Below are 25042 nucleotides of genomic sequence, written 5' to 3' on the forward strand. Positions count from 1 at the left end.
TATATTTAATAAAGTGTTATGTCATATTTTATATCATCTCCAACCGAGAGATCTAAAGGGCTATAGGCCAAACATAGCTTTTTTGACAAAAAACCATCTTCAAACGAGGGAGCCAAATGGCCATAGGCCAAATATAATTTATTATTTTAATTAAATTAATATGGTTAATTAAATTAAACTATCATATTAAAATAAGATTTTCGGACATATTTTGAGTGCCACTTGTCACCAAATGAATAAGCTTCCTTGGATTTCTTATCTTTATATAATCTCAATAATTTTTTGGATATATTTCGAGTAATACATGTTGCTAATGTGAGTAACTCTTCATATTTCTTATATTTATGTAATTTCATTCATTTTTCGGATAGGATTTCGAGTAACACGTGTTGCTCAAGTGAGTAACTCTCCAGATTTCTTATCTTTACGTAATCTTAATAATTTTTTGCATAGAATTTCGAGTGCCACGTGTCGAGATGTAATTGGTTGTGCAAATTTTAGATAGGATTCTTATCTTTAGCTTTCAATGTTGTAGAAATGGTGTAGGTATTTATAGGAAAAAAAATTAGAATTTTTAAAAATAATTCAAATTCCAACGGTAAGCTGACGGCAACATGATGTTAGCTAGTCGTTGCTAGTTGGCATCATGCTAATATCAGCTAACCGTTGGCATTCAAATGGGCTGAGCTAGAGGACTGACAAAATGTCAAGCTTAACATTCTAGCGCTGGAGGGTTGGCTGGCTGGCTAGAAATGACCAGCCCTCTGGCCTGATTTAGGGGTTTGGGCCCAATGAGGCCCACAGGCCCTTTGGCCTAACCCAGAGACAGAGCTAGAAATTTCTTCAAGAGGGGCAACCCGAAAACCAACTAAGAAAACCTTATTATAGTATGGCTTATACTCAATACGACAACATGGATTATTTCAAATGACGATGTATCACAATTCCAATGTTACAAAAATTTCAATATAATAGTGAAAAGTGATAAGAAATATACTAATGCATGATAGGCTGAAGAGGATTTTTTCCGTCTGAATGACAAAATAAGAGCATTTTTGCTCATGTAATATTTGATATGGAGCATAAGTAGTATGAATATATGTTGAATATTAGATACATATAATTTTCTCCAAAGCTAAGGCATATATATTATATAAGTGTAGTATGCAACTGAATAAACGAATTACTTGAGTGGGGGCATATGCCCCCAGTGAGCCTTCATTGGCTCCGACCATGGCCTAGTCCTGGGTTGGAAACGGTTTTCGTGTCATTTCAAACTATTTTTAACCTTATGACCTTTTGGCCAGATTGGTTGGAGATGGCCTCAATGATCCGTACGGTGGATGGAGGCCGCAACGGTGGTCCACACAACTAGCCGTACCTTTTTTTATTTTATCAAAGATCTTTAAGCCCGTCGGGCGAGGGCGGTTTGCTGGGTCAGAATTAGGACAAGCCCAGTGACAATTCTCTCCAACGTGACAAAAAACCAAGATATTTTGAGTTTAAAACGTCTACGAAAAAAAATAAGGTAATATTTGGAGGTAAATAAACCAGAATGCAATTCATTAGCTATAATATTTAACTGTATATAACGGGTACACTACAACAACAATCAAACCTTATCCCACTAAATAAAATCAAATTTTATCCCATTATATATCGTTACCCGTATGAATTCTAAAATGCTATTATGCTCAGTTTTGATAGCAGGTAGATTACACAAAAACAAAAACCCAAAAGGCCTAAACGATAAACCGAGACTAATTTATATGCAACAAGTCTGCTGTGAGGTATCAACCTACAAGACTTCTTCTTTTCCCATACATCCTACTAGAACGCTTCATATCGTTGATTGACAAGACAAAAAACCGGTGATGTTTCTATCGCCGCTACCCATGAAGGAGCTACAAAAATGAAGACGGCACCAGAAGAATCTAGCTATCTTCCTCGTCATCGTCTTCCTCTTCCTCACCATTGTCCTGCACATGTGCATCCAGAAGTTGTTAGGACAATCATTCAATTCAATACTAATATCCAAGGTGATGAACTCTGACTACAATGAATATATATGCAACAAGACTCAAGGGGACGGGATCCCGATTTGTGGGACATGAGCGAGCCGATCGACCAGCCTCTCAGAACCCGCCAAAGAATATGAAAAAGAAAACCATGATTCCAAAAGCAGAACTGAACAAAGAAACACAGAGAACCTATCAAAATATCAACTAAACATGGATGTAACACACGCATGACATGCCTATATGCACTGCACAGGATGTAATTCAAGTGAGCATCACAAATCCTTACAACATCGGGTCTAACCACAACACGCACTAGAAATGAAGAATAAAGATGTACGCAAGATATAGGTAGTGAAATTTCATCTTCGTTACCATTTCATCATCTTCAGAATCCTCTTCATCGGCCTCCTGAAACAACGAATTCAAAAAGTTACCCTGCCTGCCATGGTTAGATTGAAAAGAAACATTAAAGCTCAAAATCATAATTTCTATTGTTCATGGCAGATAGATTAGCACTCCCAACAAGTCTTGGAGACGAGAATCCATCCCGTTTGTCCCAAAGGCCTTAAAACAGGAGTCGATTAACATATTCAAAGTAACAAATATACACGCATGAGAAGAAAATATTACGTTATTAAAATACTTTAGAGGATTGGGCCATAAATCGTTCTTAATTATCTCTACCACCTGCAATGTCACAGTGAACGAAAGATCAGTAAAGATTAACAGGAAAATAAACGTAGATTATTTTAACTTCAATTTAAACCCTGTGGAAATTGGCTACAGTTAAATCTTAAAAGAATGAAACTATAACTAAGAACTGTTGTATTAGTGGCCAAGTGGAATGATGATGTTTGTTGAAAAGAAAAAAAAAAGGTGGACAACATCATTGTGTCTTCCTTGGTTTGGGGAGGAAAACATGGAATTGTTTTTTGTCTTGACCCATGGGAAAAGCCACGGATGGCTTTGGGGTTTTAATTAAAGGATAGCAATTATCCTCATTGTTTTGATAGAGAGAGTGAGAGCTGAAAAACAGAGGGCAGAGAAGAAGAAGAAATCTGGAGCAGCAACCCCATTTCGAAGAGAAGAAGGTGCTCTTCTCTTTGGTTAGTAATCATCCATCAAAGTAATTGTAATAGCTTTGAGCTTTGTATAGAGAAGAAATTAATCACTATATTTTCTTCTCTATTTGTTTCTTTGGTGTGTGAGAGCTTTTGGGTGTATTGGGGTTAAGGGTTGTGAGATTGCCAACACTTTGTAAACTCCCATTTGGTTGATAGTGGATTATTGGGTGAGCTCCTACTGCTCCGAGGACGTACTCCAGTTACACTGACTGTGGAGGAACCTCGTTAAAATCTTGGTGTTCTTTTATATTTTGTTCTTGCATTTTATTTGATATATTTCCTGTGGGTTAGCTTGAGTTGGTTCCAAAATTGATTTGGTGCTATCCGGGTTTGCACAACAATTGGTATCAGAGCACTGGTTGCTCTTGGGTACTGTCTAATTGCCAAAAATGTCAGATGGGTAAGATGAGAATCCTTTTGGAAGCAGCTCCAGATTTGCAAGAACTATGGTGCAAAATGCAAAGTTCGAAGTTGAAAAGTTTGATGGCACAAACAACTTTGGCATGTGGCAATGTGAGGTCAAAGATGTGTTGGCTCAACAAGATCTACTTGCCGCTTTGGGAGAGAAGCCGGAAGCTATGTCGAAGCCGGAATGGGAGAAATTAAATTTGTGGGCTTGCTCTTCAATTCAGTTGTGCCTTGCAAAAACTCAGAAGTATTTTGTGATGCGGGAGACTTTGGCAAGTGTGTTGTGGCAAAAATTGGAAGACAAGCATATGACGAAGAGTGCAGAGAACCGGCTACACTTGAAGAAAAAGCTCTACCGCTTCCAATACAAAGAAGGTACAAAAATGATTAGACACCTTGATGCTTTTAATAAGTTGATTGCCGACTTGTTAAATTTAGATGAGGATATTAAGGATGAAGATAAGGCCTTAATATTGTTGAATTCCTTGCCGGACTCTTATGAGCATTTTGTTACCACTATTATGCATGGTAAAGAAACTGTGAAATTTGAAGATGTGTCAAATGCATTGATAAATTATGAAATGAGGCATAGAGATAAAAATCATGATAGTAACTCGGAAGCTTTATTTGTTAGAGGTAGATCATCGGAGAGAAGATCATCTTCTAGTAGGAAAAAATCACAGTCTCGACCTAGAGGAAACTCTAAAGGTAGAAAACCTTTGGAAAGGGATGAATGTGCCTTTTGTCGTAATAAGGGCCATTGGAAGAAAGATTGTCCTAGATTGAAGACCAAAGACAAAGAAAGTTCTGAAGCTAATGTTGCTGAGGTTGAAACAGATTTTTCTGATTTTGCTTTAACCACTTCCTCATCATTTGATTGTGCTACTAAGTGGGTTTTGGATACGGGTTGTACTCATCATATGACTCCTCACAAGGATTGGTTTTCAAGCTTGAAAGAGTTTGATGGCGGTGTTGTGTTCATGGGAGATGACAATCCTTGCACAACAAAAGGGATTGGTACAGTTCGTTTGAAGTTGCATGATGGCATGGTTAAAGAGTTGACAGGTGTTCGGTATGTACCGAATTTGAAGAAAAATTTTATTTCTTTGGGAACTTTGGAAGCCAAGGGCTTCAGGTTTCATTCAGATGGGCAGACATTGAAGGTGACTTATGGTGCACTTGTTGTGATGAAAGCTCCTCGATGTGGCCATTTGTATTTATTACAAGGAAGCACTGTGACAGGTGAAGCGTCTGTAGTCTCAGAAAATATGGGCACATCCGATTCTGATACTACTAGACTGTGGCATATGAGGTTAGGCCATGCTGGTGAGAGAGCTCTACAAAGGCTTGTGAAACAAGGTCTTCTAAAAGGTGCCACGACTTGTAAGCTTGATTTCTGCGAGCATTGTGTCTTGGGAAAACAAACTAGAGTGAAGTTTGGTACTGCTGTACATCAGACGAAGGGCATTCTTGATTATGTGCATTCGGATGTTTGGGGTCCTACAAAGACTCCCTCTTTGAGTGGTAGACATTGGTTCGTGACCTTTGTTGATGATTATTCAAGAAGGTCTTGGGTTTACACTATGAAGCACAAGAGTGAGGTGTTGAGCATTTTCTTGGGTTGGAAGAAAATGGTTGAGAACCAGACTGGGAGAAAGATTAAGATTTTGAGATCGGATAATGGTGGTGAATACACATCCGACCCTTTCTTTAAAGTTTGCAAAGAGGAAGGGATTGTGAGACATTTTAGTGTTCGGGGAACTCCACAACAAAATGGAGTTGCAGAAAGATTGAATCGAACCTTGCTTGAGAAGGTTAGATGCATGTTGTCTCAGTCGGGTTTGAGCAAGTCGTTTTGGGCAGAGGCAGTTACTTATGCATGTCACATCATCAACCGATTACCCTCAGCTGCTGTTCAGGGTAAGACGCCAATGGAGGTATGGACTGGAAAACCTTCTACTGATTATGATTATATTCGTATTTTTGGTTCACCTGCTTATTTTCATGTAACTGAAAATAAACTTGATCCTAGAGCCAAAAAGGCTATCTTTCTTGGTTTTAGTAGTGGTGTCAAATGTTATAGGTTATGGTGCCCGGAGATGAAGAAACTTGTAATCAGCAGAGATGTGACATTTGATGAAGAAAATATGTTCAGAGGCTCTGAAAAGAATGTGAAAGATGTCCAACAGGTGGAGCTTGAGAAAGTTGCCTCTAGTACTTCAAATCCTATTTCCGCTGATGTCGAAGCCACTACAAATGAAGAAGTGGGAGACCATGAGGATGTTGAAGAAGTTGAACTTGAAGATTCTATTTAAGTTGAAGAGCAAGTTTCACCTCAAGAGTCTATTGCCAATAACAGAGGAAAAAGAAATATTACCAAGCCAGCTCGGTATAGTGACTATGTTGCTTTTGCTCTTCCTATTATCATTGATGAGATTCCATCCAATTTTGAGGAAGCCATTGAGAGTGAGGAAAAGGAGAAGTGGTGCAATGTCATGGGTGATGAGATGAATTCTCTCATGAAAAACAAGACTTGGGAGTTAGCTAAATTGCCTAAGGGTAAGAAAGCTATTGGTTGCAAATGGGTGTATGCCAAGAAGGAAGATGTTGCTGAGAAAAGCAATGTCAGATTCAAAGCAAGATTAGTTGCTAAAGGGTATGCACAAAAGGAGGGCATTGACTACAATGAAATCTTTTCTCCAGTTGTGAAGCACTCCTCAATTCGCATTATGTTAGCTCTTGTTGCACAATATGATCTTGAACTTGTGCAACTTGATGTGAAGACGGCTTTCCTACATGGTGATTTGAATGAAGAGATTTATGTGTCAACCGGATGGGTATAAAGTGAAAGGGAAAGAGAATTTGTTTTGCAAGTTGAAGAAATCACTTTATGGCTTGAAGCAATCTCCAAGACAATGGTATTTGAGGTTTGATAAATTTATGAGAGGCCAAAATTATTCTAGAAGTCAATATGATCATTGTGTGTACTTCAAGAAGTTGCAAGATGGGTCTTTCATTTATTTGTTGATATATGTTGATGATATGTTGATTGCCTCCAAGAATGTTGAAGAGATTGAGAAATTGAAGAAGCAAATGAAAAATGAGTTCGAGATGAAGGATCTTGGTGAAGTAAAGAAGATCCTTGGCATGGAGATCACTAGAGACAGAGAGAAAGGTTTGGTATGCTTGAATCAAAGACAATACCTTGAGGAGTTGATTCGGAAGTTTGGAGTTCATGATTCAACCAAACCGGTTAGTACCCCTTTGGCTCCTCATTTTAAATTAAGTTCTCTACAGTGTCCTAAAACTGATAAAGAGAAGCTGCAAATGAAAAATATACCATATGCAAATTTGGTTGGTAGTTTGATGTATGCAATGGTATGCTCTAGACCGGATATTGCTCATGCAGTTGGCATGGTGAGTCGATATATGCATAATTCAGGTAAAGAGCATTGGCAAGCAGCTAAATGAATATTGAGATATCTCCATGGTACTCGAGACGTTGGTTTATGCTTTGAGAGAGATGACTCTGGTATTGGTCATTTTGCAGTTGGTTATGTTGATTCAGATTATGCAGGTGATCTAGATGGAAGGAAGTCTACTACAGGCTATGTGTTTACTATGGCTAAAGGGCCAGTTTGTTGGAGGTCCATTTTGCAGTCGTCTGTTGCTTTGTCTACTACAGAGGCTGAATATATGGCAGTTGCTGAAGCTATAAAGGAGGCCATTTGGATACATGGGCTGGTTAGAGATTTGGGGGTTGATCAGAAGCAGGTGGAAGTGCATTGTGATAGTCAGAGTGCCATTTATTTGGCTAAGTATCAGGTTCATCATGCGAGGACCAAGCACATAGATGTGCGTTATCACTTTGTTCGTGAAGTTGTTGGTGAAGGAGAAATCATTCTCCAGAAGATTCCAACTAAAGACAACCCCGCTGATATGTTGACTAAGGTTGTTGGTGTAACCAAGTTTGTTCATTGCTTGAACTTGGCTCACATTTTGCCTATATAAAGAAGGCGTTGAGCAGTAGGAGTTTTGGAGAATTGGCTCGGCATGAGTTGTTCTCTTGCTAGTGTTTGGGAGTGATTTTTTGTGTCAATTGTGTTGGTTGGCTTATCATGGCGTTTTCGGAACTTGGCCAAGGTGGAGATTGTTGTATTAGTGGCCAAGTGGAATGATGATGTTTGTTGAAAAGAAAAAAAAAAGGTGGACAACATCATTGTGTCTTCCTTGGTTTGGGGAGGAAAACATGGAATTGTTTTTTGTCTTGACCCATGGGAAAAGCCACGGATGGCTTTGGGGTTTTAATTAAAGGATAGCAATTATCCTCATTGTTTTGATAGAGAGAGTGAGAGCTGAAAAACAGAGGGCAGAGAAGAAGAAGAAATCTGGAGCAGCAACCCCATTTCGAAGAAAAGAAGGTGTTCTTCTCTTTAGTTAGTAATCATCCATCAAAGTAATTGTAATAGCTTTGAGCTTTGTATAGAGAAGAAATTAATCACTATATTTTCTTCTCTATTTGTTTTTTTGGTGTGTGAGAGCTTTTGGGTGTATTGGGGTTAAGGGTTGTGAGATTGCCAACACTTTGTAAACTCCCATTTGGTTGATAGTGGATTATTGGGTGAGCTCCTACTGCTCCGAGGACGTACTCCAGTTACACTGACTGTGGAGGAACCTCGTTAAAATCTTGGTGTTCTTTTATATTTTGTTCTTGCATTTTATTTGATATATTTCCTGTGGGTTAGCTTGAGTTGGTTCCAAAATTGATTTGGTGCTATCCGGGTTTGCACAACAAGAACTACACATTGGCAAACAACTACCATTGATTTTGATGGTTACGAGTGATATTGATGAATTTCCTTTTAAATGAAGCGTTTTAACACGAAAAAATAGCATGCACAGATATATACAAGCGTTACTCGGTGAAACTAGATGGATAAAAACAGACGTTACCTCGTCATGTTCAAGAGGTGAGTCAAACAAACTGAAGAAGCTGCAACAATTACACTAGATTAGCAAATACAAATCTCTGATACGCCAGATAAATCAAAGAGAAGATAGTAAAAGAAAAAAATTCTAACATAAATCGTAAACAATATGGTTATCAGCCTTCCTAGACGGTACAAAAAAACATTTCAAACATTTTTACAAGAAATAAACTAAATCGCTCAGCGACAAGAGTTTTCAGCAAAAGATGGATATCAGTCTTATGTAGAAAAAAATTGAACAAGAAACTAATGAAATATTTTTCTTTCTTGGTTCAGATGTACGAAAGACAGGGACTCACACTTTATGCCAAGCTAAAAAAGAGTTCCTACTAGCTCATAAACCCTTGAGCCCCAGCCTAACAGAACAATATTAGCTATAAACGAACACATAAAATAAAAAGATTATAACCTCTCATCAACAAGTGGTCGTTTCTTTCCATTTTTCTCTTCGGTAACTCCATTCACAAGACCCTACACAATTTACAACTCCAGTAAATTATATGAGGGGAGAAAAGAAGGGAGAAAAAAGAAGACAACAAGGGCCAAAGCGGCAAGTGTGGTGAATACCATGCCCTCCTTCCATTTGATGGGAGTACCAGTAATTCTTGTTGTCTCACCATCAACGAATGTAAAAGTTTTCGTCAACTTTGTATCTTCAAAACAAGGATTGTCATTAAAGTTCTGAAATAGAGGAATTCGAAGGAAGCATTAGCAGAGAGTAATTCAAACACTATCAGAAAGAATGGGCATTTATATTCGGAGCAAATTCCAAAGAGAAAAAAAGGAAAGCAGCATGCAATAGAATGTGAGTGTGACCAAGTTAAACTCAACAAGGAAGCTTACAAATGTGACGGAGTATCCTAACGTCTTATCATCTTTGAAGTCCACCACATCAACAGACTTTAAATACTTGAATATCTATGTCAAGAAGAAAAGAACAGAAATGGTAAATACACAGAACTGTTCAATTCCAGCCAGCTGAAAGAATTAAGACAATAGGAGGATAAACGAAAATCTACGCTAAAGTAATCATTAACAAACTATTTGTCTGACCTTCTGGTCTTCTTCACTCAAAATATCACAAAGAACAGGATGGCTCATGAGCTGCGTGGAGCAATAATGCACGAGTTATACACGCGCGCAAATTCTGTATCAACCATTAAACATTCTAAACAAGATGAAGTGAAATAGATTGAATCACTAACAGAAGTTAGCCAAAAGTCAGGAATGGTTTTTATGATCTCATTCCGTTTCACATAGACGGGCCTGCGTATCTCGTTATACTCTTGCTCAACTTCCAAAATCTTGTCACTCTCTTCGCCATCAACCTGTGGGGTGACAATGCAATTTCGAGCTTCATGAGCATTATATAACAATCTGAAATCTTAAGCTGTACCAACGAACCAAACCATTCTAGTATAAACATTGACAAGTGCTCAAGGCATAAATAACGTTGCCAACTACATTTCCCATAAATCATAAACGCTAGTAATCCCAAAACGTGCAATCTTATAAACAGATTCTTACGAAGCTGACGAAAAAAAAGAAACAAAATACTCGATCTTATGCGCGATTTTCCTTTTATAATGATGAAAAGAAAGAAAAGGTTTTTGCAAGACTCACAACCAACCCAAAATAGCCTAAACAGACTATCACACGAACATAAAATTTCCGGTTTCAAATTCGATTTCCAAACCTTGAAATACCCCGAATTCGAAAACCTTCACTGGATCATAATGCCTCAGGTCACATTCTCTAAAATACCAAGAAACATAGATTACGAATTCGAATTTAGATAACAACACCAATCAATCCACAAAAACAAAAGGGAAAATGTTGTAAAAACAAAAAGCTCTGCAAGTGATTGAAATCCCGATAAAATAACAAAAATCGAAATTGAAAGCCACGCTTATGAGCTGTGACATATAGAAACTTTTATATATACACAGTGCCAATACATATATTTACACACACACACATATATACAGCATAAAGAGAGAGAGAGAGAGAGAGAGAGAACAGAGAGGTTACGGAACCTTGTCGAGTTCGTCCTGAACCTCCTGCAACTTCTCAACGGAAGGCACGAACTCCTTGTCCAAGTAATAGGCGTCGTCCTCCGGAGCTCGCTCAGTGAGCTTGGCCATCTTCGCCGCGTCCGCCACCATCGTGAAAAAGCAAAACCCTTATTTTATGTCGGGAAAGCGAGGGAAAATCAGCGCCAGGGTTTTGTAATGATTGTTTGGTCATTATTGTCCGTGTGTGAGGGCTTTACAGTCTTTTCACATCCTCACTGTAGTGCTGTGTCACCTTTTTTTTTTTTTTTTTTTTTGAGTACATTAATATTTTTATATTAAGAGGAGGGGAAGTTAGGCAAAATCACACAATGAGCAGCCTAATTTAGTATCGAATTAGTTATCTACGAAATTTAAACTTAAGACCTCTCACTTCCAAGTGACGAGGATACTACTAAACTATAGTACTAAGTGGTTGTAGTGCTCTGTCACTTGTGTCTTAGACTCTTAAGCAATTTTAGGCATCAAAAGTAATTGTTGGCATTCTAGCACGGAAATTTTGCATTTCCTTTTTTGGTAGAGATGAATGCAAAGTAATTATTTTCAAGTGCTATTAATAATTCTTCTATTAATATTTTGACACTAAGGAATTGTGTAGATTTACAGTCTATATGCATAGAATTATGTTAGAAATTAAAATTCCACGTGTTTCTAGATCAATTATGGGCTCTCGCTTATCGTGGACAAGTCCACAATATTAGAAAAGCGAAACAAACTTAAAATTCCAATTATTTGAGAGGGCTAAACTATTCACTTTATCTTTCTTCTCATGTAATACGAAAGGAAGTTTCTTCCTATAAACAAATGGAGAAAAACTCCCAATCGGACCACGTGATGGCGGTTCCAAGACATAAAAACACCCCACCCGCCTCATTTGGTGTTTCTTCATACAAACAACCAAGTCATCCGATCGTTCGGACCAAAACATTTCTCCTAATTTGGGCATATTGGCCTCTCTAATTTTCGGTCAACGGCGTACTTGCCAAAAGGCCGAAGCAAACCCTTTGATGGGCTTTAGACAGAGGAGATTATGGATCATCAAAAAGCCCATTAATTTTGGTTTGGGTAAGTTTAGCATGATACTCGTGGGATTCATATGATTTGCATGGAACAAACAAAAAGGTAATGCCCGAATTTTGTGAGTTGAGAATATTAGACCATCTCTAACCGACCCGGTTAAAGGGTTATAGGGTTAAAAATAGCTAACAAATGATATGAAAATCTTCTCCAACCAAGAGCTTGGCCAAAAGGCTTGTGGGCCCCATCGGGCCTAAATCTCCAAATCAGGCCAGCATGCTAGCCATTTCCAGCCAGCCAGCCTCCAGCCCAGCCTTCCAAAACCATAATATCAAGCTTGACATTTTGTCAACCTTCCAACTCCAGAATGTCAAGCTTGACATTTTGCCAGCCTTCAATTTAGCCCATTTGAATGTCAATAGTTACTTAACGTCAGCATGACAATTCAAAAAAATAAATGATATTAAAAAATATACTAAACAAACTGAAAAATTAAATTACCGAAAACCCCAACAGCTCAGAATTGACACTTAAACATAATAATTCATTCTTGGTTTTTGAAGAAGAGATTGTTCATACATACTACGGCATCACCAATGGAGTCTCTATCCTCCTTGAGTCTCTCTATTTAGAGACTCAAAGTAACCATTCGTCTTGAACACCACTTAAAATTTAAAATGGATGACAAATTAACCTAGCTAGCTATGTTGAAAATTTAACTAAAAACAATTTAACTAAGTCATCAATTATTTGATGTGAACCATATAGGTGGAGCGTCTAATTCTCCACGTAAATCCTTGAGGCAGTTGAAGTTCATGATGCTCTTGTTTGTCAACGAAAACACCCCAATATCTCGCCCCCTCGACGGTGAACTCGAGCAGAAATTATCAAACGCAAAACAAATGCAGTTTCTCTCAAGTGTCTTCTCGCAAACAGTATCGGTCGCAGAGAGGAACATGTTGCTAGCCTTGCTCACAAACAATATTCGATCGCCAAGGTCCGAAACTATCACCCATTCATGACCATTCCCAGCACACTCCAACCTGAACACTTGAAATCCAAAAGTCTCCGGCGGAATAACGAAATTGTCACAACCCTTGATGTCCGACCAACAGATTATCGAATCCTTCTCACGAACAAAGCTATTACCGCGGAAAATCATGAACAGCTCCTTCGATGCAGCATCTTTTGCTAGGTAAACGTCGTCTCTGATTTCTCCATCGTCCCTTGTGGTAGTTTGTAAAGGAATTGGCCCGGGCTTACACATAACCAAATTTTCAACACCGTAGTTTGGACGACCACCGTTTTTCGTGGCATCTTCGATGTCAAACACCATGATAAACTCCGATGCTTCCCTTGTTGCCGCGTATAATTTCCCGTCGATTATTTCTATGTCGCAAAAGTCGAGCCCTCGGACATCCCAATCTTCAATTAGAGTCCATGACATATCAGTAGGCCTACAAATTGCCAAACGGCCTTCTGAACAAAGGCCTGCCACAACACAATGCGGGCTTGTTGGTGCTGAAGAGGCTACTATTTTCTTGAACTTGAAGGACTGTTGGTTGCCCTTGCCGCAAGGTAAGTTGAATTGCGATGGAAGCATAACTCTAACTCGTTCGCGTGATGTCGGATTCAAGAAGTAGATAGCACCAAAAGAACTACGGCTCTCGTTATTCAATGACTGGAGCGATCTGAAACCCTCGGCCGGCTGGACGAATTCGTGATCAACCACGATTAACCAACCCTCGATCGACCCAACACAGTCGTTATTACAAGAGGGACTCGATAGTTTGTAAATCTTTTCGTCACTTAGGCTGAGAAACCAATGATCTTTACGATGCGTATTGTTGAGTTTTCGACTAGTGGAGCGGAGCATAAGCTGGGGAAGTTGACGAGCAGGAGAATGGCAACGCTTGCTCCGATCATCGTCGGAAACTCGAGCCGACGACCGATTACCAATTGTATGCTCATAGTTATAGATCCTCCTCCCAATCCGGATTAATGAATCTATTCCCAGAACCATGATGCAGTTTGTATCTGGAATTCAGTAAAGATGTTATACGATGAGCATGCAAGGTTCTAAGAGATTGAAAGAGCAATTTTTGTGCGTGTGGCTTCAGGCTTGCATGTATTGGGTTTGTCCAACTCCTGCATGTCCTTAGTTGATATAGGATTTGGTGGGAATATGGGATTCTTGTCAAGATTTGTGAGCCCCGTAAACTTTCCCTTACGGTTCTTTTAGTACACAAGTACTTAGCCTTTCTCATCTTTCCCGCAATATAACTTTTGGAAAGCACTTCTGCTCGTAAACATTTTTGTTATAAGTTTTTTTTATTAAGAAACATTGACGTTTTTTTTAATTAAAAATATGGATTGTGACATGTGCTTATCCAAATCAATCCATGCAAATATTACCCGTTTCAATTCAAATTTTTTGGCCGATAAAGTGTAATAAATGAATCAAATTGCTTGATTTCGAATCAACATGTCCTCGGGTTAAGCCCGTCTTCTGCTTAATTTTTTATGTTTTCGGAAAGAAAATGTTGCCAGCATACCATTTTTTTAAAAAAAAAACTAATGAAAATGACTTTAAAACTTTGAGTTTTAACGATAAGGACAATAAATTTTAACGATAAGGACAATAAATGGTAAAGTGAATAGTACCATGATTCACTTTTTAGTGAAAATGTGGTTTTTCATGAAAGTGAACAATACTGAAAGTTTTTCATTAAAATTCCATTTTTTAAACCAGAAACAAAGTGTACGTGAAAAGGGGGCTTAAACCGGGAACATGCATGTTGATTTGTAATTCACCAATAACAAAAAAATTATTTAACTGAACAATTAGAATTAATAAATTACTAGATTTGTTAATATCTAGATGTTCAAAACTTTAAAAGTGACACCACGTAATTAAGCTCATGCATTTGTACTAAACTTTAAAAATTAACATGTTAAGTGCAATGATGTTTTATGATTCATGCAGCCGAGTGGGATAAGGCTCTGTTGCTGTTAATGTGAACAAGAAAAAACTCTGCTGCCGAGTGCAGAGACTATCTAACTAAACAAAGAAGGCCAGGAGCTTGATCTCGGCCACACTGCGTTTGATGCATCCGCTTGGTGGTTTTCCAGTTTTGTCTGAAGACTCTCCTGATGTTTTCCGGTCCCGGACTTACTCTAAATCCAACCTTCTTAGCCGGAGCAGTAGTGGAATCATCATCAAATCTGACCTCGGTCCAGGGAACTACTTCATCCTCCTCGAGATCAAAGCTGTAACTCCGATGAAGAACATTCTTCATCCACAGTTCCTTTGACGTCAAATCTTTTAGCCCTCGATCGGTTGTCGTAATATGGCAAGGAATTTGCACAGGTTCAAGCATATGCAAACTTTCAGCGAAATAGGCAGGAGGGCGAGCGGCGTCTAGTTCAATGTTGAACTCTACTAAAAACTCCGGCGCATTCCTTAATGCAGCGTGTAGTTTCCCGTTAATTATTTCTATGTCGCAAAACTCGACCCCTCGGGCCTTGCCTTGATCAACGAAAGTCCATGATTGATCGGTCGGTCTGCAGAACGCTATCCGGCCTTGCCAACATAGGGCTGCCACGAGACAATGCGGGCTTGTTGGCGCTGAAGAGGCTACTACTTTTTTGAAGAACGAAGGCCGGTTGCTGCCCTCACATGGAACCGTGGACTGAGATGGAAGCATAACTCCATCTCCTGATGTCGGATTGAAGAAGAAGTTGACACAAGAAAAACGAGTACCACTACGCTGATCGGGTAGCAAATGGAACGACCAAGGATTTGCGAAAGCACCGAAACTCCCTACGTTCCAACATTCAACATCGACCATGATCAACCAACCTTGAATCGATCCAACACAATCAAGCCTTTTTATTTTGCAACAAGTGGGAAAATTCCATTTGAAAAAATTCCCATCACTTGGACCTAAATTGCGACGTTGTTTGAGGGAGGCGAGGCGTTGAGATTGGAGCGTATGCCGTGGAAGTTGAGAAGCATGGTGGTTACGCTTGCTCGGATCAAATGTCATATGATCAACAACTCGAAGCAATGTGTTCCTTGTTTGCAAGGCCATGGTATCGATCTGGAATTTCGCACGAAGATATGAACGAGCAGCTTTAGCTGGAACAGATTCAGCTTCGCAAAGAATTGTAGTGTGGTTTGCAATATTTGGTTGGGTTCTATGTCCTAAGTTTTTATAGTTTGGAGAGTTTTCCTAGCGGGAGTGCTGTTTTTGTACTACTTTCCCCTTTTCGTTTGCCCTAACTTGTTTAGGAAGAACAAAAACTTGCTTCTTTTGAAAATCCATGGGGCCATGCGTTTACAAATATTACCAACAAAAGGGAGTGACAATTAACGGGCAAGCTAGTTTCATATTAGACTCTATTGATTCAGATTGAAAATTTTGTGGGCAAAAATCACCAATTTCGTAAGATTGGACTTCGCTTCTGTGAATCGCTCGAGCTACGAAACATTTTATGTGCCACGGAGCCAGATCAATGAGCTATGAAGCTTTCGTTGACTGATTTAAAGAACTAATCCAAAGGTGAGGTATTGCATTTTTTTCAACACGATGTATCACCAGTTCAAACTTTTCTTCAGTTATCTACTCTTAACGGTCAAAGCGAACCCTTTGATTCCGAATTCTTCTAGTAATTTAGAAAGTCCAGTATAAATTATTTTATCGTTATTCAAATAACTTGTGCTTTTCTTTGGTTTTTTTTATTTTTTTATATTTCTTTTAATGCACATCACGCATTATTTAAAAACTGCCCAAATAAATAACTGAGACAAATATGGCGTTTGAAAAACTATAGACTATAGTATCCATACTAAATTTAAATTTGGCACACTGTGAAACAAACTCTGCTGAGTTTTGGGCAACTTCTAGGTATTTATCCATTTTTGTTTGAGGTGCTATTTTGGAAAAGTTTTCAATGTGATGTTCACACTGTTACATGTTGTACAATAAACGAACAATAAAGTTGAAATATTATTGACTTATAATATACATTAGTGATAAATCAATGTGTCATATAGCACACGTGGGTTGATCATATCGCGTAACATGTGTTAAATTAAGAAATCTATCTTACCGTAGATGATCTAAACACAAAAGATAAATGATCACTTAGTATTATAATCTACTATTATTCCTTTAAACTTATAATCGAAGATTTCAAGTCTTTGTCACATGAGGTGGCGGTTTGGCTAGGTAACATAGTAGAAATGAATCGACCTACAACTCCTGGAACTACAGTTCGACTCCATCCTCGGCCTCGGGGAGTGGCGAGCAATTCCTACGAATGACGAATTTAATATCAAATTATAGTTTGATCCAGTCTAAATCTCCACCTATTATTGTTTGTATTAAAAAAATTAATACGTGGTCCAGTCTAAATTTCCACTTATTATTGTTTGTATTACCAAAAAAAAAAAAAAAACAAAAACAAAAAATGTAAATGGAAAAATAATAAATTATTAATTTCCGTTGGATCATAAACCGAGTTTAATTAACCGTCTGAAGTCCGCCACTATAAGTAACAGACCGGCCCTCCGCTTCCCTCCCATTTCGTTTCTCCGCTGCTTCCTCAGACTCGAGTGAAAAGTCCGGACTGACCAGACCCTGAAACATTTCCACGGCGTCCAAACGCCTCTCACTGAAATCTAGGGTTTCGCCATCGCTACCACCTCAAAGCTTGCATACGAACCGCCTTGTAGTTACTCCGATAAATGCCTGCTGCATTGCTCAGGCAGTCCAGAGGTTTATGATCCGCGCTCAAAAATTAGGGTTTTCTGATGGATCTGGTGCGCCACGAACTCTTAATCTCGATTAATCTTGATTAATCCTGATTATCTTTAATATATATCTTGATTTTCTTGAGAAAATGTACTGAAAATCGCAGGAAATACAAAGTTTTGGAGCGACAGAGCTCCTGACCAACTCGCTTCCTAAATGCAACTATTTCTCTTACAATCGCGACGAAAACGTCGCGTTCAAGGCCGACGACGAACTCCGGAGCGCGAAGAGCGAACGGTTCGACTTCGTGGAAGCCGAATCGCTCCTGATCAACTCGGTTTTCCGAGACAACAAGGCGCAACTCGTGACTCACGCGAAGCGGTTCGCTGAGGCGTCCGGGGAGGCGATTGACCGGAGCACGGTGTTGAAGCTCCTCCAACTCTGCTGCAACTTCGACTCACCGGTGTGCGCGTCGGCATTGCTAGCCGGAGAGCTCGGAGCGACACCGCTGGTGAACGAGCTCGACGATTCCGGGAAATCGGCGCTGCACACGGCGGCTCTGGCTCACGCGGCGAGGTGCGTGGAGGTTTTGCTAAAGAAACACGCTCGTACGGGCCTGAGGACACGAGATGGACGCGCACAGCTTGCTCTGGACCTGTCTCTCTCTAGCAGCAGGTAACAACCAATTAAAACGTCCCAAAACACAGTCGTTTTTAGAATTTGATTGCCTTAAAAGGTAAAAAGGTGATCCCTTCCCCATAAACCCCACTGCACATATTGCTTCTTGTGGAAATTTTGCTTTTTCCTTTTCAGTGCTCCTTTGACCTATTTCAACATTTTTATTAATTAACTGTACCTCTTTCTAATTTTTTTTTTCTTTTTCTTTCTTGTCCGGTTGTCCTTAAAAGTAAAATTTTAATTAATTTCCGAATTATGATAAACCCTAATTCGCCTTTTGATTTTCAGGATCGATGTGATTTGGACACCGGATGACTACACCATTGAGGACTTGGTTGTTGTTCTTGGTGAAAAGGTTTTTATTTTTTATTTTATTTTTTATTTTTTGGTAATTATTTGTATTTTTCTTGGCCTGTTTGGCTTCCTAGAAAATGAAAAAGCTGGCAACTTAAATGTTAACAAAAAAACTCACTTCAATTTGGTATTTTTATTTTTTTTTTATTTTCCGTCTCAGGATTTGACGACTGTAAGACTTCTCAGTGAGAAGACGAAGGAACTAGGTGACGTGGCATATGCAAACGCCGTTGAAGGCCGCATGGTTGCTTTAGCGGCTCTGCTTGCAGTAGCTGCGGAGAAGGTGAACGAAGCGGTGTTGGAGTTGCGCGATGCCGATTCGGGTTCCAAAGAGAAGGTGACAATATACGAATGCGTTATACGTGAAGCTCTGTCCCTGGCCCCTTCAACGACGCCGTTGAGGGCGGCCAAACGCACCTCGACCACCACGGAGAGCGACGACGCCGAGAAAAGGAGGATTCTGCTTCTCGAGATAGAGCTGCTTCAGCTCTTCGGAGCTGTTGCTTTCAGCAGTGGTACGGACAAGAAGGTGATGTCACCACTCATCCGAGCAGCCCAGGTAAGCCCAACAGTTCTCCAATTTGTCCTTTTTGTTGATTTATTATACAAAAGAAACGTTCTCAAATCATCAAACAGTGAAAGGCAAACGACCATATTTTTGTTAGTGCATTTTTATTGTTAAGTGGTGGCCTCGTAAGGATTGCAGATGGACAGCATAGTTCGAATATTCTGTACTCAAAATAGATGTCGTATCTATATGGCCTTAATAAGTGTTTAACATATATTAAATTTATAATAACAAAATTGAGATAAGTTAAGATAATTAATATATGTCAAATCACTTATTAAGGCCACTTCAATTTTGAATTCAAAATATTAGATCTTTGAACCACATATAATAAATTAGTATGAAACTCGTTGTAATGTTTTTAACTTAAATTCTCCTATTTATAAGAAAAAAAATATCTCTAAATTATAATAATAGTAGCTAATATGATTGGGGCTTGAAATATACTCGCCTCAAGTTGAAAGTAGTGAGCAAAATGTTCTCTAATATGATGCGTAAAACTTTATTGTGCGACGGAACACGTGATCCGGAGGCCAGTTTGAAGTTTTGTTTGTGAAAGAGGGAAAGTTGAACCTCGATTGTGGTGATATGCTTGATGGAGACTATGCGAAAAAGACATTCGTTTTGGGATTTGTACTGGATTATGCTGGAATTGACGACCCCACTAAACAAACAATCCTTTTGTTTTCTTCTCGTCCAGGTGCTGATTTATGTGGTGTGGTAGTTATAAGTGGTGGGGGTCTGGGCCTTTAGCCTCTGTGTATGGTCCCGTTTGTGACTACATTTGGGTCTGCCTGCCTCAGGCTTCTTTTTTCTGGCTTGCTCTTGTGGTTGTGGGCCTTGGTGTCCTTTTCTTTTCTCTGTTTCATTTGTTTTTGTTTAATTGTTGTTTGTCTTTAAGAAAAACATGTGAAGCACGTGTCTCATTCAATGAAATCAAATTGTCTCTAAATATTTTGAAGGGAAGCAATTTGCTTCCAAATAGAACTAGTTAGGACTATATTATTACACTAAAGAGAAGTAAGGTACAACCAGAAGATGTAATAGATGGGAAGAATGCATTAGGTCTGTATATGTGTGTGTGTGTGTGTGTGTGTATATATGTATGTATATATCAGGGACAATCCCTCTTTTGAATTTAGGGTTTAGGGTATTTGTTGGTAAAATTCATTCCTGTTCATTGCATAAGAAGGGTATCATCCTCCAACTAGTTAGTTTTTCTGCATGTACGGTAACTTAAAATACAATGCAGAAGGAAATGCATCGCTACACAGTCTTGTATGAAAAGGAAAAAAGTTGCTAACTGAACATTATTTGTGATATGCTTCATATACGTGTCACTGTGTGCTGTTGGGGTTTTACTGTGATATGTGATTTGAAACTTGTTGGAATTTGGATAGGTAGGAGATGAAGCCGTCATTCGTCTGCTTCTGAAGACAAATATAGATGTAAATGATGCTGATGATACAGAAGGAAATTCTGCTCTTCATTGGACCCTCAAACTGTCGAGATTGTTGCATCCACAGCAGATCAAGTCTCTCTCCTTCTCCGTCTCTCTCTCTCTCTAACACACACAGATGCATAGAGTTAATTGCATTTATAAATTTTGATTGATTTCTTGTTTCAGAATTTTATGGCTTCTCATTAAGCATGGGGCACGAGTGAGCCAGAGGAACAAATTAGGATTAACTTCCTTTCATATTGCTGCTGGTAGTGGTAACACAGAGGCACTTCAGGTATTGCATGTGTTCTCTTCTGCATAGTTTTCAATTTTCTTAAAGCATCAACTTTTAGGCAGCCAAAACTAGTTGGCAACTTTAAGTTTTCATGGAAGTCACTTATATCGACTTTGAGCCAATTGGCAGGTTCTTCTGTTGGAAGACCCGGAAGGTGTCCAGTACAAGACAGAAATTAAAGAAACCCCACTGTTCTTTGCTGTGAGAAATGATAACATGGAGTGCGCTGAACTTCTTTTGAGCTGGGGAGCAAATAGTGAAATTCTCAATCTGCGGTAAGAAACAATTGAACCTACTCTTCCAGTTCAATGTTGTTAGTGTTTATTCTGTATTTGCCAATTTGAAGCTGGCCCTCGGAATTCAAACTTCAAATACTAACGTTTATCTCCATGTCTGCAAACTGTTAACATAACCAGTAGACAAAGACCTATTGACCTGACAAACTCGCAAGATATGCGTTTCATGTTGCTGAACCCGACCAGTGTTAGCCTCAGTAAGTTGATTTTCAAAATGTGTATGTGAGGAAATAATGAAGCAACTCTATCAATTGTACATTTGTTTCACATTTCTTACTATCGATTTTCAATTTTGCAGACACCAATCAACATAAATGCCATACTTGTTCACGAGTCAATGAGCCTTTCTCAAGCACCTGTGAAGCACTTCTAACCATGCAATATGAAGACACCGCTACTGAAAGGTACATTCAAGTTATGTGCTTGTGTGTGGGTGTGTGAGCATGCAAGTGGTGGTGCATGTGTATGTCCTTAATCTGTTAGCATGTTCTCAAGTTTCTATACTTGTTTGTGCATGCTACAACTATTCACTCCAGCAGCAAACCGGAGATTTGCAAATACTTTGACTCCTCTCGTGGATGTGTCAGAGGATCTAAGTGCTTTTATTCACATGATGCGGAGGAGCATCGGAAAGTGAAGCATGAAGCAGCCCATAATCATTCTCCTGTTGCTAAAGCATTAGCCCTCAAGCGCATCTTCGTAGGAGGACTTCCTCCTTCGGTGGACTCTGGTTAATCTCACCACTCTAAGAAACTTTCATACAAAAAGCTTTAAGCCGTATGAATTATGAATACTCTCAAGCATTTATCAATGATTTGTTTAACATACATATAATCAACTCTATTTCTCTGGATGACATAATTTTCATGCTTTACTTTGTGAATCAGATTCGTTGGGTAAGTTTTTTGAAAAAGAATTTGGCCCGGTGGAAGATGCCATAGTCATTTTAGCTCAAATGGAAAAAAAGACACACTCTCGAGGCTTTGGATTTGTCACATTTAAAGAGGAGAAATCTGTTTCTGCAGCTGTTCAAGCACACCATATCACCATGGCAGGCAAGCCGGTTGAAATAAAACGTCTAATACCAAAATTGGCAGCTGAGTCAGCGAAAATGGCACTTCAACAACAAGAACAAAAGAATTGCAATTGCCAATCTCCACTTCCAGCAAAGGTGTTGTCCAACGAGATGATTATGGAAGCAAATAAACCCAAACAAGGTTCTTGGCTTGATAAGGTAGTCCACGGCCAACCAAACACATCCCCTCAAGCACATAATACCAGCAGCCCCAAGGATAAAAGCATGCCTGTATGGCTAAAGGCTTTCAAGAAGTGGTTTCCTCGCTTCTTACAACGTCTGCCAAAGCCCACGGTTGGAGAATATGCTCTCTCCTCTCTGAAAAGTGATTTCAGGGCTTCTGTTGGCTTAGAACTGGATCATTCGCACATTGGCTTCTCTAAGCTCAGTGACTTCATCAAATCTTTCTCCAACTTATGTACCATTAAGCATGTCCCTATTGGAAAACTCGGATCTCTCAGTCACATGGTCCTCCTACCAAATCCCAGGCTTCACCACAACCTTTGTCATGCATTCAAAACGCCTTGCAGTTCCCCTTTTCCTACACCAACTCATGATGGTGGGGATTCAAAATGTCTTCATGAAATTTCAGTTGAGGCTGGCGGTGATTCGAAGTGTCTTCAAGACCTCCCAATGGATGATGTTGGTGATTCAAAGTGTCTTCAAGACCTCCCAATGGATGATGTTGGTGATTCAAGGTGCCTTCAGGATATTCCAACCGATGATGTTGGTGATCCAAAGTGTGTTCAGGACATTCCAACTAATGATGGCGGTGATTCAAAGTGTCTTCAGGAGCTTTCGGTTGATGATTGTGCCGGAAACTTTGGGCACCCTAAAGAGAGACCCTCCTCTGGGAACCCTGAAGTAACCTCAGGAAAGGATACAACATCCCATTGGGAGCATTCAAGGGTCCTGCAATTCTTGAAGCCAGATCCTGTATTCCATGGTCGAAAAGATTATGATGTGCAAGAAGTAAGAGGACAGCATGTAGAGAATACAGGAAGCACTAAGCCTAGCGATCCACAGCAGCATTTGGTTTTGGAGGCCCTTACCAGAAAAAGGAACAAATCCTCGGGGTTCTTCCTTCGTGAATTTGATTTCTACAAGGTGAGAGCAGTAGCCAGTGAACTAAACGTTACGATTTTATATACATTGTTAAAGAGTTCATATATAGTGTTCATATGGACGCAGAACTACAAGGAAAACATCTTGGAGGGAAAGTGTTTTGGCTGCAACCAGAACCAGATGTCATGGGCCAACTTCCCCTGCCAACACTTGCTGTGGTGCAGCGACTGCAAAGTGCAGGCCATACTGGCTGCCGGTGATTTTGTGCATAAATGCGTGGTTTGTGATGCGCAAGTACACAAACTCATTTCACTTCCGCGGAATGATGAGTTCTTGCCTATGCCACCTGGTCTTTTCCGAACGTAAGATCACAGATGATTCCACTTGCCTAACACCTTGATTGTTTTTATCTTGTTTTCCTAATATTGCTTTGTTTTTCTCCCTCTTTGTAGTCCATTCGTGCAGAAGACATCTCCACTGATGACCGGTAACAGATGAAATCATTTGCACTCTAGGTCCCCGTGCATAGAGGGGAGAAATGCTGCAAGTGGAAGGTAGACGACAGCTAAAGACGCGTAGTATGAGGGTGCAGGTAAACTGTAAATATGCACCCGGAAAAGGTAAAGAGGTTAAAGGCGGGTTGGGCATAGTGGCTCCTTCCCGCCACACTAGAAAATACTTTTGGACTCAGGTCGAAACCGTAGAGTTTGCTGCAGAGCAGTAGCCATATATCACTTAGAAGAAGGAAAGAAAATGATAGCAGAAGCGTTCTGCTGATATATAACTCGTTTTGTTGATATTTTGGAGTAATTACCGTGATATAAACAACACTAATTACCGTGAGCTTATCTGTTTTATGATTCAGTTTCGCAAGTGCCAATTGCGGTACATTCAAATTACCGTGATATAAGTCTAATTTTGTGAGCAAGTATTATGTATATTTAATTTTACTTTGATTATTGCCGCATCAGCTTTTTTTTTGCAGGTGAGGGTTTTCCTCGGATCCTTTTTTTGGGATCCTAGGGATCCTGTGATCGAGACCGTTAATTGTACATCGTGCAGTCAATTTTTGTTAGATACTATTTATATTTGATTTTAAATTTTGAAATGATTTTTAATCGCACGATGTACGATGAAAGGTCATGATCATGGGATCTCTAGGATCCTCATAAAAAGGATCCGGCTAGGATCCTTTTCCTTTCCCCAGCTAAAACCTCAGGAGCTGCTTTGGGTTTTGACTTTGTGGGGCTGATTTTTCGATCTTTCTTTTCTTACTCTGGATCGTTTTAAGATTACGGGCATGAGTTTCATTTGGGCCTAATAATAGGTATACGCCCTATAGGGTCAATAGTCCATATCAATTCATATGCATGAGATGGGAGCTAATTACGTTTTACATCTTTTATTTTTGGAGTCATTTTCAAAATCGGTTATGAAGTTTTAATTTTCTCATATTTGAAATTGTACCAATTAAGATTTTTGTCTCTTGAATTATTTGAATTTTCGTTAAATTGATGACATGGTGAGCATGAAACTCATAACTTGGCTGATATGTAAGTTACATTTACACTACATTGACTAAAAAACTCATTAATTTAATTAATTAGACATTCAAATATTCAAAAGGTGTATTACAATATATTTTGGGTTCCACTTCCATGCTACGTATCATTAAATGTTACGAGTATTGGATGATGTGTATTCACGGAACCACAATAAAAGTAATAATCCAAACCAATCTAGGTCATCCAATGGTCGTAGAGTTTAATGATACGTAACATGAAGGAAGTTTCCATATATTTTGCCTTAAACTTGTCTGATTGGAATGTAGGAAACTGTACAATGACACACTAGGTGTGTGATTTTGATACTAGCTGCATC

At 39.2% G+C, this 25042-nt stretch overlaps 4 protein-coding genes and 1 long non-coding RNA gene across 5 annotated transcripts; 3 read left to right on the forward strand and 2 right to left on the reverse strand.

Moving 5' to 3' along the window:
• Positions 1-1653: 1653 nt before the first annotated feature.
• On the reverse strand, positions 1654-10741 carry LOC137741041 (NAP1-related protein 2-like). The gene is made up of 10 exons (XM_068480848.1): positions 10578-10741; positions 9747-9869; positions 9595-9645; positions 9385-9459; positions 9109-9222; positions 8951-9012; positions 8507-8546; positions 2652-2708; positions 2394-2429; positions 1654-1979 (listed from the first exon to the last, which is right to left on the reverse strand). Exons 1-10 carry the CDS (start codon positions 10704-10706, stop codon positions 1935-1937), a joined length of 732 nt encoding a protein of 243 aa, XP_068336949.1. The 5' UTR covers positions 10707-10741; the 3' UTR covers positions 1654-1934.
• A 1631-nt stretch (positions 10742-12372) lies between these two features.
• Positions 12373-13653, reverse strand: LOC137739305 (uncharacterized). Its single transcript, XM_068478859.1, has one exon. The coding sequence runs from the start codon at positions 13651-13653 to the stop codon at positions 12373-12375; it is 1281 nt and encodes a 426-aa protein (XP_068334960.1).
• Positions 13654-17258: 3605 nt separating this feature from the next.
• Positions 17259-18610, forward strand: LOC137739307 (uncharacterized). The gene is made up of 4 exons (XM_068478861.1): positions 17259-17457; positions 17556-18064; positions 18356-18414; positions 18582-18610. Exons 1-4 carry the CDS (start codon positions 17449-17451, stop codon positions 18608-18610), a joined length of 606 nt encoding a protein of 201 aa, XP_068334962.1. The 5' UTR covers positions 17259-17448.
• A 30-nt stretch (positions 18611-18640) lies between these two features.
• Positions 18641-23997, forward strand: LOC137739308 (uncharacterized). The gene is given in 7 exon segments (XM_068478863.1): positions 18641-18980; positions 20390-20523; positions 20617-20725; positions 20855-21038; positions 21909-23203; positions 23288-23523; positions 23614-23997. Coding segments are annotated over 7 exon segments (2322 nt in total). The 5' UTR covers positions 18641-18662; the 3' UTR covers positions 23660-23997.
• Positions 21172-21736, forward strand: LOC137738684 (uncharacterized). The gene is made up of 3 exons (XR_011069044.1): positions 21172-21218; positions 21320-21425; positions 21558-21736. It is a non-coding gene; the product is annotated as an uncharacterized lncRNA (long non-coding RNA).
• Positions 23998-25042: the final 1045 nt, after the last annotated feature.

The sequence above is a fragment of the Pyrus communis genome, chromosome 7 (genome assembly GCF_963583255.1).
Source record: "Pyrus communis chromosome 7, drPyrComm1.1, whole genome shotgun sequence".
NCBI lineage: Eukaryota > Viridiplantae > Streptophyta > Magnoliopsida > Rosales > Rosaceae > Pyrus > Pyrus communis.

What these genes read in the sequence shown, in the direction of transcription:
- LOC137741041 (XM_068480848.1), bottom strand. Translation starts at nt 10,706, where the DNA reads ATGGTGGCGGACGCGGCGAAGATGGCCAAGCTCACTGAGCGAGCTCCG. An exon ending in TTCAGGACGAACTCGACAAG is followed by an intron (nt 9,870 to 10,577) that starts GTTCCGTAACCT and finishes GTCACCCCACAG; the next exon opens with GTTGATGGCGAAGAGAGTGA. An exon ending in CTGACTTTTGGCTAACTTCT is followed by an intron (nt 9,646 to 9,746) that starts GTTAGTGATTCA and finishes TGCTCCACGCAG; the next exon opens with CTCATGAGCCATCCTGTTCT.
- LOC137739305 (XM_068478859.1), bottom strand. Translation starts at nt 13,653, where the DNA reads ATGGTTCTGGGAATAGATTCATTAATCCGGATTGGGAGGAGGATCTAT.
- LOC137739307 (XM_068478861.1), top strand. An exon ending in CTGTCTCTCTCTAGCAGCAG is followed by an intron (nt 18,065 to 18,355) that starts GTAACAACCAAT and finishes TTTGATTTTCAG; the next exon opens with GATCGATGTGATTTGGACAC. An exon ending in GGACTTGGTTGTTGTTCTTG is followed by an intron (nt 18,415 to 18,581) that starts GTGAAAAGGTTT and finishes TTTCCGTCTCAG; the next exon opens with GATTTGACGACTGTAAGACT.